Source organism: Prinia subflava, chromosome 2 (assembly GCF_021018805.1).
Source record: "Prinia subflava isolate CZ2003 ecotype Zambia chromosome 2, Cam_Psub_1.2, whole genome shotgun sequence".
NCBI lineage: Eukaryota > Metazoa > Chordata > Aves > Passeriformes > Cisticolidae > Prinia > Prinia subflava.
The window spans coordinates 31,284,269-31,296,601 of record NC_086248.1 but is presented as its reverse complement, the minus strand read 5'-3'; the positions used below and the strand labels follow the sequence as shown (position 1 = coordinate 31,296,601).

The 12,333-nt window shown below is 39.8% G+C and overlaps 1 protein-coding gene across 11 annotated transcripts in view; it reads left to right on the top strand.

Annotated features, from left to right (window-relative positions):
- FILIP1 (filamin A interacting protein 1) overlaps positions 1-6,991 on the top strand; it is a 101,340-nt gene extending 94,349 nt beyond the window's left edge. For 9 of the 11 annotated variants that reach the window (XM_063389489.1, XM_063389488.1, XM_063389486.1 and 6 more), the window contains one exon: positions 6,176-6,991. Coding sequence is in view for 2 of the 11 variants with exons in the window: in XM_063389491.1 (XP_063245561.1) it covers positions 6,176-6,216 (41 nt within the window). In the remaining 9 variants the exon portion in view is untranslated. Of the gene's footprint in view, positions 1-1,109; positions 4,095-6,175 lie in introns of those variants that run through there. The other 2 variants (XM_063389484.1, XM_063389492.1) reach the window with 1 other exon arrangement.
- Positions 6,992-12,333: the final 5,342 nt, after the last annotated feature.

Genomic DNA, 12,333 nt, shown 5'->3' with positions numbered 1-12,333 from the left:
AGAAAGGAAAATGCACCAGTGGTTGAAATACGAAATTTGGCCTGGGAGAAGAAATTTGATGGAAGACTCTGTCACCGAAGGTTAACAAAATTATATCCAATCCAAGCAATGTTTAGTTTTCCATCTGCTTTACATTGCTCTAGAATTTCAGATCCAGATATGACAATTATCCCATTGTAAAGCTGGCATTTTATTATTCACATGAAGGGCATTTTTTCTTTGCCACATAAAAGAAGAGTAGGTTTTGTTTTTACATGTGTAGCACCTAAAATGCCTGTTAATTTTAAGGTTCTGGTTCCTATGACATCCAAAAATCAGATTAGTATTAGTAGCATTTTTTTCATAACTCCTATTCCTAATACTTCAAATAAAACTTGGAAACTGGAATTAGCAAGCAGTGTGAATTACTATGTCAGAAATAGATCAGATCCTCTCAAGTAATTCTTATCACTTTAAAGCCTCAGTATGTCAATAAATTGTTGCTGAGATCTTACTGTTCTTATTGTCACACAGACTTTTTAACAGATATTTAAAGGGAAAAAAGGGATTTTTTGGTAGATACTCACTTTAAATTCTGGTACTGAAGGAAGTTGTAAAGTCAAACCAGTCAAATAATATTGCAAACATGATCCCCAAGCTAATGTGGCTTAAGCATTAAGCCTTCCTTGTGTCAAAGAAACTTAGTTCCTTAGTTAACTGTCACCATAATCAATATTCTATGTGTGCCTGTGGTTGAAAATTTTGTTTTTGTTTGAAGTCTAAGAAACTAATTCACCCGAAGAAACGAGCCAGCCTCACAGTACCTGAAATCTAGGGCACACAAACTGGCACAGCTAGAGCCAGACTGCAGACACAGGCTGGGATTTGCTCCTATAGAGTCAGTAGGATTTGAGGAGACAGACTTCAGAAATTCCAGAGAGGTCAGACTTAGGATCCTGTTATTTTTCCCCAGGGACTGCACATCCAAAAACAGACTTTTGCTCTGCAGCGGAAGTCTAAAGAGTTGGAATCGGGCTGCTGGTTAAACTGTTAGCTAAAAACAGGTATTTAGTTATACTCAAAACTTTTGACAGCTGTTTTAATTGACCTAATATTCTTGTTTCTTAAAGGTGGAAGAAGGGTAAGATGAAGAGAAAAGAAAGCCTATAGTTCAGAAGTCTTAAAAGTTCAAGCCTAACTATTTGTATTACATTGAAATTTCCTCTGACTCTGAAGACACTTGTGTTTAGTGACTACAGTAAGATTCTCCATTCAGCAGGTCAGCTCCAAAAGGCAATTTAAACAACCAAATCTAAAAACACTCTCTAAGCCCAAGAGGCATCCTGAAGATCTTCTTGATGTTCCTCCACAGCCCTTGACTAGTCAGTGTTTCTGTTATGACTTAAATGTAGCACTGCAGCATCTGTACCTCACTGAGATCCATAATGCAGGTATTCTTGTATTTCCTCCAAGGCTTTTAAGTCAAGCTGCAATTTCCTGGTCACTTGAGGTCAGGCTATAACGCCGCACTGGACTGAAAAGCTATAGTCTTGTCTTTGTCACCTCCAGCCAAGAAAGTACTCACTGACTATGTGCCTGTCCTTTGAGCTGGCACAAGTGTTTGAACTTAACTGGGGAATTGATCTGAATTAAAAGGGATCTGGCAAAAAAGCTTAAGGCTGGCTTCAACATAACTTAATGCCAGGCTCACAGGCCAGAAAAAGAAAGAAGGAGGGCATAGAAAACCAGTTGGTGTTTTAAAGTGATGGTAGGATCTTGAATGCCTTCTAATAGATCAAATACCACACAAACACAGGGGTAGTACTGCTTATTGTGAAAAGCTTTTGATTTAAACCTTTTTTTGAAGGTAGGAGACAGGTTCCCCTTCTCAACAGTAGCTGAGGAGACTCAAACCTACATCAGCTGCAGGCAGGTTCACTTATGGCACTGACAGCTGAGGGGGGGGACAAAGGTGGCATTCTCATTCCCTCCTGGAAAGGCTGTGCCGTTCTGCATGGAATGCTTCAGTATTCACTGAGCAGAAACAAGAGAGTGGTTGAGGGGTCAGGATATTGAACTAGGAGGGAGCCCCCCCAGATTTGTGTCCCTGTTCCAAAGGCTGCCTTTGAGCCTGGCCCTTTTGAAAAGGAGGCTTATAAGATGAAGCGTCTGTGTTCATTCATCCTTCCCTAATGAATAACACCAAACACACCCACCAGTTTCATCCAAACCTGACAAAGCAATAGGGGTCTCCAGAATAAGAAGTTGTTCCAGTTTAATGAAAAGGATGGCAGAGAAGAGGAGCAACACTTTAGCAGTGCCTCACTGTGTGGAAGAGTAGGGCATGAGCTCACCTCCATACAGCATCAAAGAATGAACACAAGAGTGATGTCAGAAATGCCACGAGGACAAGCTTTGTTCAGACCTCAGAATTTACTAGGCACCAAAGAACTAAACTCTGACACATCAATCCAAAGGAAAATATTAGGGCTTTATTTACCAGGCTTTCATGTACTCTACATTACTGGATTATCAAGTGTAAACTAAGCCCTCCTAAGTGGTCATTTGGAATCACTCATCCTCATGCTTTCTCTCTCTTACCTTTTTTCTCAGTCATTTTATTTAGGTGGGTTTTTTTTTTTTTTGGAATGAAGTGGAACAATTTCAGTGGCAAAATAATGCACTCAGAATCATAATAGTTACAATGCTTTGTCAGGAACTAGGATGACTGACCAATCTTTGTACTTTTAGTCCTATTCAGTGTCAGCTGGAGAGAAGCCCTGTTTTGGCTGACGACACAGCCACATAAGCAGTTGTGATAACTCAAGCCCAGCAGTAGTAACATATTGCTTAGCACCAGCAGTAAGGTGGGGAGGGGGAAGAGCAGGGAAAATGCCAGCCCATTCATGAGCAGTACACATGGACTGAGAAGGTGCATCCTCAGTCTTCCAGATGATCTCTCTGATTTTAAATCTAGTTTCTAAGAAGTTTTCTACTGTGTTCCCTAAGTGAGATCCCACCACCAGACTTACTGCTACATAGGGGTATTGCTAGTGTAGTCATTACTTGATCAATACAACACAGTAAGTGTGATTGAAATAAGAAGGAGCACAAAGCTTCAACTGTAATGCCTAGGGAGATTTCTCTCAGATTAGTAAACATCCTTAGCAAATGGTAGAAGAAAAATAGAGATTTTGATTTACTTTGCTCACTTTTTTTCCTTTTGTGACACCCGTTAGTGTGATTTTTGAAAAACCAAACACTTTGTGACTCTTTGTAATAGGCCCATAGAGTACACGTCACTGTATTTAAACCTCAAACCACTTACAGCACATAGTAATTACCACCATGGGGGTAACCTCTAAAGCCACATCAATATGTTGATCTGTGCCAACAGGATGCCAAGTCATATATCCCTGCTTGAAATATGCCACACACGATCTAAAATATGCTCAGTATTTACATGAATATTCAGTAATTCTGATCAGGTGTGGAAGATCATGTCTTTAAATAGAGTTTGCTACTGTCCTGCTGGGTTTCAGGTACTTGGCATAAGCTGCAACAGTCAGGACAATTTTCAGACCAATTATATATTTCCATCACACATCACACAGTGGCCAATTTTGTTGAGTTGCTTTGAAACACACAGTTTGCTGGCAGGAGTTTTTGTGAGCTCATCTTCTGAACTTGTTTTCATTTAGGGGAATGGTTTTCTCCCCTGTGTCAGTGCGAGTTATCCTCTTCATTTTTTGCTTAAGCTCTGTTGGGCAAAATTACATGCAATATTTCTCATTATGGATATTAACTTCACTTTGAATCTTACCCCCTACACATTGCTCTTACCTTGGCTTTTTTTTTTCCTTAAAATGTAACCAGAGTTAACTACAGTCAGGTGCAGAGCTATCAGGTATCTTGGGTAGGAAACACTCAGGTGTGAATGGTTCTCCAAACAAAAAAAAACACCTCTCCTTGGGATTTTAAAAATAGAAATACTGATGTATGATTCTCTTCTGTTGCTTGGGTGTGCATTGTCTGTGGTACATTCATTTTTGTATTATCTGGTGATATGTGTATATATTGTAAGGAGAAATTAAACTTTATATGTTAAAATGTCACTTGATGTGCTTCATTATATGAACTGGTATCCTGATGTGTTTCCTCAAGTTCTGCTTTATATCAGTAGGACTGAAAGCAGAATTAGCTGTTTTACATTACCTTCATTTTCTTTTTCTGTCATTAAAAGAAATTGTTTTGTTTAAGCGAATACATGGCTCCTTGAAATATTCCCATCTGAAACCCTAGAAAAAATTATTTAATCCTATCCTTCAAATATAATCAGATTCCTACAGAGGGTGGCCCAAAAGAACTCTGACAAAATCTGCCCTACTCTAATTTTAGCTTAGTAACTGTTCAGACACCTCTTTTAGTACTACATATATGTGTCTGTACATAATATATATGTTCATACATATATATATAAAAGCATTTCAGATACAAGCAACTGAGATAAACTTGAGTGTGTTCTCTAGGTGTGTGAGAAATGAATGAAAGATAAATAACAGTGGAAATTATTTGATTTTTTTTTTTAACTATTTTTTCTCCTACTCTTTTCTGCACAATTACAGTCTGGGTCTGTAGGAGAAGGGTGTCTGATTCAGACATTGACTGTAGTTTTGCTGTGACTTTCATTCAGTGATTGAGCCTTAAAAAGGAGTGTGATATTTTTCTGCTGCCCATTTTTTTAGAATTTGATGTCTAAACTCCTTATTAAATGTGCACAATGAATGTTAAGAAAATAATATTTTATTAAAAATAATATTTTTAATATTAAGAAAATAATTTGTATATGTAGCTTTTAACATATTCTTCAAGAGCTTCAAGTTAGAACAGCACTGGCTGTAAGGTAAAATCATACAATAGTTTTTGGTTCTTTCACACTCACTGCTCAAATGTGGTAGAACTGGTGTAGGTTTCTTGTTGAAAATCATTTGTTGTTGACAAATTTTATGGAAAAAAAATACTTTCCATTCGGAAAATTCTATTATTTCATTTGCCTTAATGTATTTTATTGGACGTTGCCTCAGCCCTGCTCTTCCTTCACCACGTATGAAAAGCAGCACTGGGATCTGCCATCTAGTGGCAAAATTCTGGCAGTAAGAGTACATGGAAAAAATACTTTCATTTTTCATTTGTTCTTAGAATGTAACTTCATGAAACACCTTGCAAATATTAGTTAGGAAGCAGATAAAGGCAGAAGTCAACAAAAATGTAAAAGGCAAAAATTATATCAATAGTGTAATTTCTTAGGTCACGTACATTTTAAAAAATCTTCATACTATTAAGAAAGGAAGGTGACAAAAGTAATTTCAATTAAGATTAATATTTCTGAAAATGTGTAACTGTATGCTTTTATTAGTATTGGTACAGCTACATTATTTGAAATGCATAAAATACACCTTTTCAGAGAAAAATGTTAATTGACAGTTAAATTCTTATATTAAAAAAGTTGCCTGTGAGAGCTGTATAAATAGGTAGAAGAACAGAGGACAAGGCCATTAGCACTTCAGCAGAGCCCAGGAATTAATCAGGGTCAGAGACCTCTGATACTACACACAGGGCAAAATTAAATCCAGCCATTTAAAGAAATGCCAACACAACAGTTTTGCAAATTTCAGCTGTGGCTGAAATTTATCCCCATTAAAGTCCGTACCAAAATTCAAGAAGACTTGCTGAATAAACAAGCTAAGTTTAAATTTTAAAAAATGAGAAATGACCCCATACCTCTTCCTCATCCCTATTTATGAATTGCCGCTAGATTTATGATGAAATTGCTTAGACAAGATACTGGACACCCAACTCCAAGCCTTTCTCTACCATAATTTGCATGTGGAACATGAACTTTGGTATTCCTCTGCTTTAATCCATTCAACTGTATTACTCCTTTTTCCATATGGACAACCAAATGACGGTCTTGACACTGAAGTGGAAGCCAAGGCCCTCTGAGCCCTCGACAGGTGCTAATCTAGTTTCCCTCTGTAGCATTAGCCAGGACAGTTTTATCAAGCAGTGATGTGAGAGTAAGTTTGTGAGACTTTTTTAGAAAAATGCCTTGCACTGCCATTGTAACTGCTCTTCTTTAAGTTGCCATGCGTTTGTAGTTTCATAAACCCGAATGTTTTGCTGTCTTTTCTTTTAGAGAGTGTCATCATTCACCAGTTACGTGTGAACTCTAGATGAGTTACTGCCCGCTAGAGCTCTCTGTGGGCACTGCCCTCCATGCCTGTGGATGGATCACTGTAGAAGCTCTCTGCCATCGACACCAGGGTCACTTATGCTACTGATTATTTGTGGAAGTATTAGTGCTTCCATTAGGTTTTACACATTTTTTTTTCTTGGTAGAGCTTTAAAAACAAATGGCCTTGCTGGTATTTTAAAAGTATCTAATCAGAGGTAGAGCAGCAGTCTTTCTGCCATCTGAATTTCACTTTTAATTGCAAAGCCTAAGGCACATGCTTGATTTTATTTGATATTTGCCATATAATTTATTTTTATAATACACTTTGTAAAGTAGCTGTGCCAAAGTTGCAATTCCTGTTGCTTATGATGCATGTATTTGTAGAATACACTGTCAAATTTCCAATTTGATATTTTTGTAATAGAGAGTATGTAAAGAAAGAGAAATGTAACTTCAGTAATGTTTTCTGTTTAAATCGAAAAGTATTCAGTTCATCTTTTTGCCACCACTAGATTCTGTGAAACTAAATACTCTGAAGACTGCTGTATGGAATTTGTTGCAGAATATTTCTTGCACTGTGTGATGGTTTGGCATAAAATTAAGTGTTAAAGTCCAATGCCTTGAAATACTACCAGATTTACTAATTTTAAACAATGTAAGTCAGTTTTTAAAGCTGTGATTTTTTTTTTCTATATAAAGTATGTTTTTACTTCTGCCTGTACCAAAAAAGTTGATATTCATTACACTGTGACTAATAAATTTTCACAACTATGCAAATGTAATCAGGTGTTTGCATTTCAACTCCAGTTTCTTAAGGTTGGCAGTGCTCATTTATATATTTGTTTTTGGGGACAGAATATGGGTTTGGAAGTTCCTTTTTCTGACTGGTGTCTCATACAGTGTCACAGTGATGTAAAAGGTGAAACTGATTCATAGAGAGGATAGAGTATAGAGTATAGAGTATAGAGTATAGAGTATAGAGTATAGAGTATAGAGTATAGAGTATAGAGTATAGAGTATAGAGTATAGAGTATAGAGTATAGAGTATAGAGTATAGAATGGTTTGGGTTGGAAGGCCCTTAAAGATCGTGTAGTTCCAACCCCCCTGCCATGGGCAGGGACGCCTTCCACTAGATCAAGTTTCTCAAATCCCCATCCAACCTGGCCTTGAACACTTCCAAGAAAGGTATTCAACAGCTTCTCTGGGCATTTTGTTCCAGTGTATCATCACCCTCACAGTGAAGAATTTCTTCCTAATATCTAAGCCTACCATCTTTCAGTTTGAAACCATACCTCCTTGTCCTGCCACTACATGCCCATGCTAATCTCTCCGTCTTTCTTGTAGGCTCAGAAGTTAAGATACAGAGATGGATCAGTCACCAAGCCCTTAATGACTTAATTGTTTCTAACTTTGTGCTCTCACAGCACAGACAGAGATGTTTGTTACTGTCAGAACCTTGAGTCCTGGACCAGCACCTGACGTAGGCACCAGGCACTGTGCCACACGCTGAGGGGCCCCTTTTACACTGCTGGCTGTAGCTTCTCAAATAGCATCCAGAGAGTTCTGTGGCAGCTATACCTAGGATGATTTTTGCATGAATGATAAATAAAGCTACATGCAGTCCAGGCAGGGTCTTTTTTTCTTTCACATTTCATAACCGATGATTTTTAATCTAAGTCATTGGCACATATTTAAAATACTGCAGATTTTTAACTGCAGAAGAAGCTACTGGAAGAAATTACTTTTTTTGGAAAGGAAAACAGTGTTGCTTGCAGGAGATGTGCTGTGAGATGCCAGAAAGAGTGCATTAATGCAGCATCCCACTGGGATGGTTAGGTTGGTCCATCTTTGAAGCTGGAATATCACACTGCTGTACAGTAAATTTGGTCTTCATGGAGCCACAGGAGCTGTTTTTTCTTTTACATATGAGTTCTGCAGCAAATGCTGACACTCTAAAGAAGCAGGATATTCTGGAACTTTCTTGGAGTTCATCTCCATTGTGAAGAGTTTACTAATACAGCCATTTTGATTTGAGGAATCAAAATTAAGTGCTGCTTATCCTGGCAGAGGAGTAATTTTGTTGGTATAGCTTATACTTAGCTGGTACACCATGTTTTTTAAGGAGTGAGGTTTTTTTGTATAGCAGACAATGTATGCCAATAACACAGCTGTGTCTGTAGATCATATTTTAGTGCAAGCTGAGAAGACTTCCAGCTTTTAGAGAGCAATACAGCTGAGGTGATTGAAGTTTAGTGTGTGCCACATTTTAGTTTACTGCACAGAAGAATGAACACTATAGTGACCTAGATCTTCTATTTTCAAAACATTACTTGGGAATCAAAACCTATCCATGTGAAGATCTACACTGAGCTCAGCTGGACTGAAATTCCTGGCTATTTGAAAGTGACGGTGACATGCCTGAAATAAACTTCAGCTTTTAAACATGAGTAGAACACAAGTAATATCCTATTCCAAAATCGAGTCTAAATTTAAAAGGTCTCAGTCAAAGTAGAAAATATTTTTTCTTCTCTAAATTTTAATATAAAGCCAATTCAGTATGAGTGTAAATTTATGATTCATAAACACAGGAATATTTATGGTTTTGCACTTTCATTAAGTTTTTAAGCTTCCCAAAATTGTTTAAAGCATACATCCAATCATGGTGTATTGAGATAATTAAGATTTTAAAATATTTTTGATGAACTGCAACACTTTGGAGTGGGAGACCAGTGATTTCATCTTGCATTTATCTTCCTCGTCAATATTTTACATTATGTAACTTGGATGTGAATCTAAGACAAATATGTAAAAGAAATGCATTAGCCACATAACTATTTTAACACATAACTGTGTAAACTGTATAACTGTGTATTAACACATAACTGTATTTTAGGGACTCTGAGGAAGAAATCTGTTATTACAGACTAAAGATGTTATTAATTTCTACAAGTACTGTAATTTTTAATTTTAGAGATCTCTTACTGTCTAAAGAGGACTGTGTTGTATAATTATAGTGGTAAAATATAAAATTTCAATCTATGAAAAAATCTCAAATACTTCAATTTCTAAAGATGAACTCTACAGTCCGTGAGTTTTCTTTTTGTCTTGTTGTGAAACATAATTGGACAAATTTCACACACCCTTTCTTGCCAGTCCTCTCTCACCTGAGAGCATCAGGATCCAGCCTCCCAATACCCCGTGATTATTCTGCTGCCTGAGAAATTTCTTCCCATCTCTCACCATAGGTTTACAGGCAGTCTTGTTCCCTTGGGGTCCCAGGCCGCATCTCCCTGGATTCTCTGTGAGGCTGTGGGAATAAAAGTTACTATAGCTTAAGGTAATAATTGCAAACAGAAGATAATACAGGAAAGAGTAGAACTAGTGACAAGGGGCTTATCTAGGGGGAATGGCAGCAAAAGTTAGGGTCCACAAGGTAGTGTAAAAGTTAAATTAGGAATGAAATAGAGTTTAAGCACAGATGCCACAAGGAATACGATTAACCTCTGTACCCAACATAATTATTTAAGCAGCGAATTAATACTTACATTTTAGATGTTTATATCCGAATTTCCTACGCTATGTCAGAGGCCTTTTGAGTCTCCAGAGCAAAACGCACAGGTCGCGTGCTCCCCCCAGTGGCCTTAGCTGATGCTCTCGGTTCTCCAGAGAACTAAAAGACATTTGTTTTACAAACACCGTTCCACACCCAGCCAAAAAGTGTTCCGATTGGACTACAAGCTCATAAAGTTATTTAATTGAATAGTTCTAATTACTTTTTTCCTTGAAATCAACTAAATACTTTCTGAATGTTGATTTTGGCAGCACTCTAGTGTGACTGCATAGACAGGACTAGAGAATCCTCACAACACAGATTTTAATGCAGAGATGCCAATAAAGTGAGCAGCATGGACTTTCAGTGTTGCATTAGCTTGAGCAGTGCCTGCTAAAGCAGATATTCTGGGATGCAAGTACATACTCCCACAGTGTGTTCCACAAGGTGACTGCTTCTCCACGGAGAGGGTTCTAACCACTGGGACAGGCGGCCCTGGGGGGTGGTACAGTCCCTGCTCCTGCAGGCATTTAAGAAAATACTGTAAATGGTACCCAGTGCCATGGTATAGTTGGCATGGTGGTGTTCAGTCAAAGGCTGGACTCAATGACCTCAGAGGTATTTCCCAGCCTAATTGATTGTATTTAGTGCAGTCAGATTAGCTCCAAAGGGAAAACAACAGCATCCATATGTGAAAGTATCTAAAGGGTGGGTGTCCAGTCAGAGGGAGCCAGACCCTTCTCAGTGGTGCCAACCAACAGAACAAGAGGCACCAGACAGAAACTCATGCACAGGAAGTTCCACATGAATATGAGGAAATATTTCTTTAGTGTTAGGGTGACCGAGCACTAGAACACATTTCTCAGAGAGATTGTAGACTCTCCCTGATGGGAGATATTCAAAAACCATCTCGATGCAGTCCTGTGCAATGTGCTGGGGAATGACCCTGAGCAGGGGGTTGGACCAGATGACCAGCTCTGGTCCATTCCAGCCTTACCTACTCTGTGATTCTGTATTCACTGTACCTGTTCACTCACACCTGACAGCAAAGCAGGAGTACAGAGCAGAACAGCTCCCAAAAGTGCTGGTGAGCACACACAGCTCCATTAAGCGAAGCTCTCAAAACTCTTGTGCATTTTTACTTCTCTACAGTGGCACCGGTCCTATTTCTGAGGGTAGGAAGCCAAAGCTGAAATCTCCATTTGTGACCCAGTGGACACTGCTTTGGGTCAGCAGTGCTCCTCATGCCAACGGGGGGGGGGATGAAGGGCAGGGAGACCCTCCCGGAGAACTGAGCGGGGATGACAAGGCTGCGGGCCCAGGTCTTACCCCAACCCTGGTGTCAGAGTCCAGGACATCTCTCTGGCCACCCTGGAGGATTTGGAGACTGGACAGGGGGGTCTGGGATCTGTACAAGGGGGTTAGCCAGCCTCACACAGAGCCCAGGAGGACACTGCCTCTGATCCCTGGTCATGGGAGTGAATGCCCACATTGTATGAAGAATCACAAGCTGAAATAATTCAAAATAAGTACTAGCTAGTTTATCATAGAATGTAAATGTAGAAGCTAGGATTTTTAGTATATGGGTTTGAAGAGTCAAGATGGAAGAATTGGGGAGTGGTCCCTGTGCTCCTTGTTCTTGCTCTTGTCCCCCATCTTTTGCTGAGTTGGATTTCAAGGATTGTTTTAGAGTAGAAATGACATGTTAACATAGGTAGTAGGTATTGGCAAAATTTTGTAAATAAAAAGTACGTTTTGGATGGTGGTTGGGTCAAGGAGACCGTACATAAGGTCCGGGACCCTCTGATCCAGCTAGTCCTCCATGTGTCCTGCTCTGCTGGGGACGCCTTGCAGAGCTGGGAAAGAACTGAGAGATAATGAAAGAATAAACAACCTTGGAAACATGGACTGGCAGACTCAGCTTGTTTTCTACGGCTCCTGTGTGGAACCTTTAGGGCTAAAAAAGCCCAAAAACCTTATTACCTCGGGGAATAGCAGCCCCGAGGAGAATCTCAGGGAACAGCAGCCCTGAGACCCTGGGAACAATGCGGCAAGACCCCTGCCCTAAGGGCACCAGAGCAGAGCCTGCCTGGCCAGCACACAGAACGTGTCCTGTGAGGAGCAGCTGAGGAAGATGGGGGTGTTTGCCCTGAAAAGGAGGCTTTGGGGGGGACATCATTCTTTCTACAACTCTCTGAGAAAAAGTTGGGTGAGGTGAGGTGGGGGGTGGTGTGCAGGCCGTGCCTGCAGTGAGGACAACAGGAAATGGCCGTAGCTGAGACAGGGAAGATTCAAGTTAGATATCAGAAAAAAACCATTCACTGTTAGGGTGGTCAGGCATTGGAACAGGTTGCCCAGGAGGGTGGTAGTCCACATCCCTGGAAGTGTTCAAGAGGCGACTGGCTCTGGCACTGGGTGACGTGGTTTAGTGGTTTAGGGGTCACAGTGGCAGTGCCGGGTGGAAGATCGGACTGGTTGATCTTGCGGCTCTCTTCCAATCTTGCCGATTCCATGACTCCATGACTCCATGGCTGGGGCAGGCGCGCGGCCGTGGCGCGTCACCGCCCG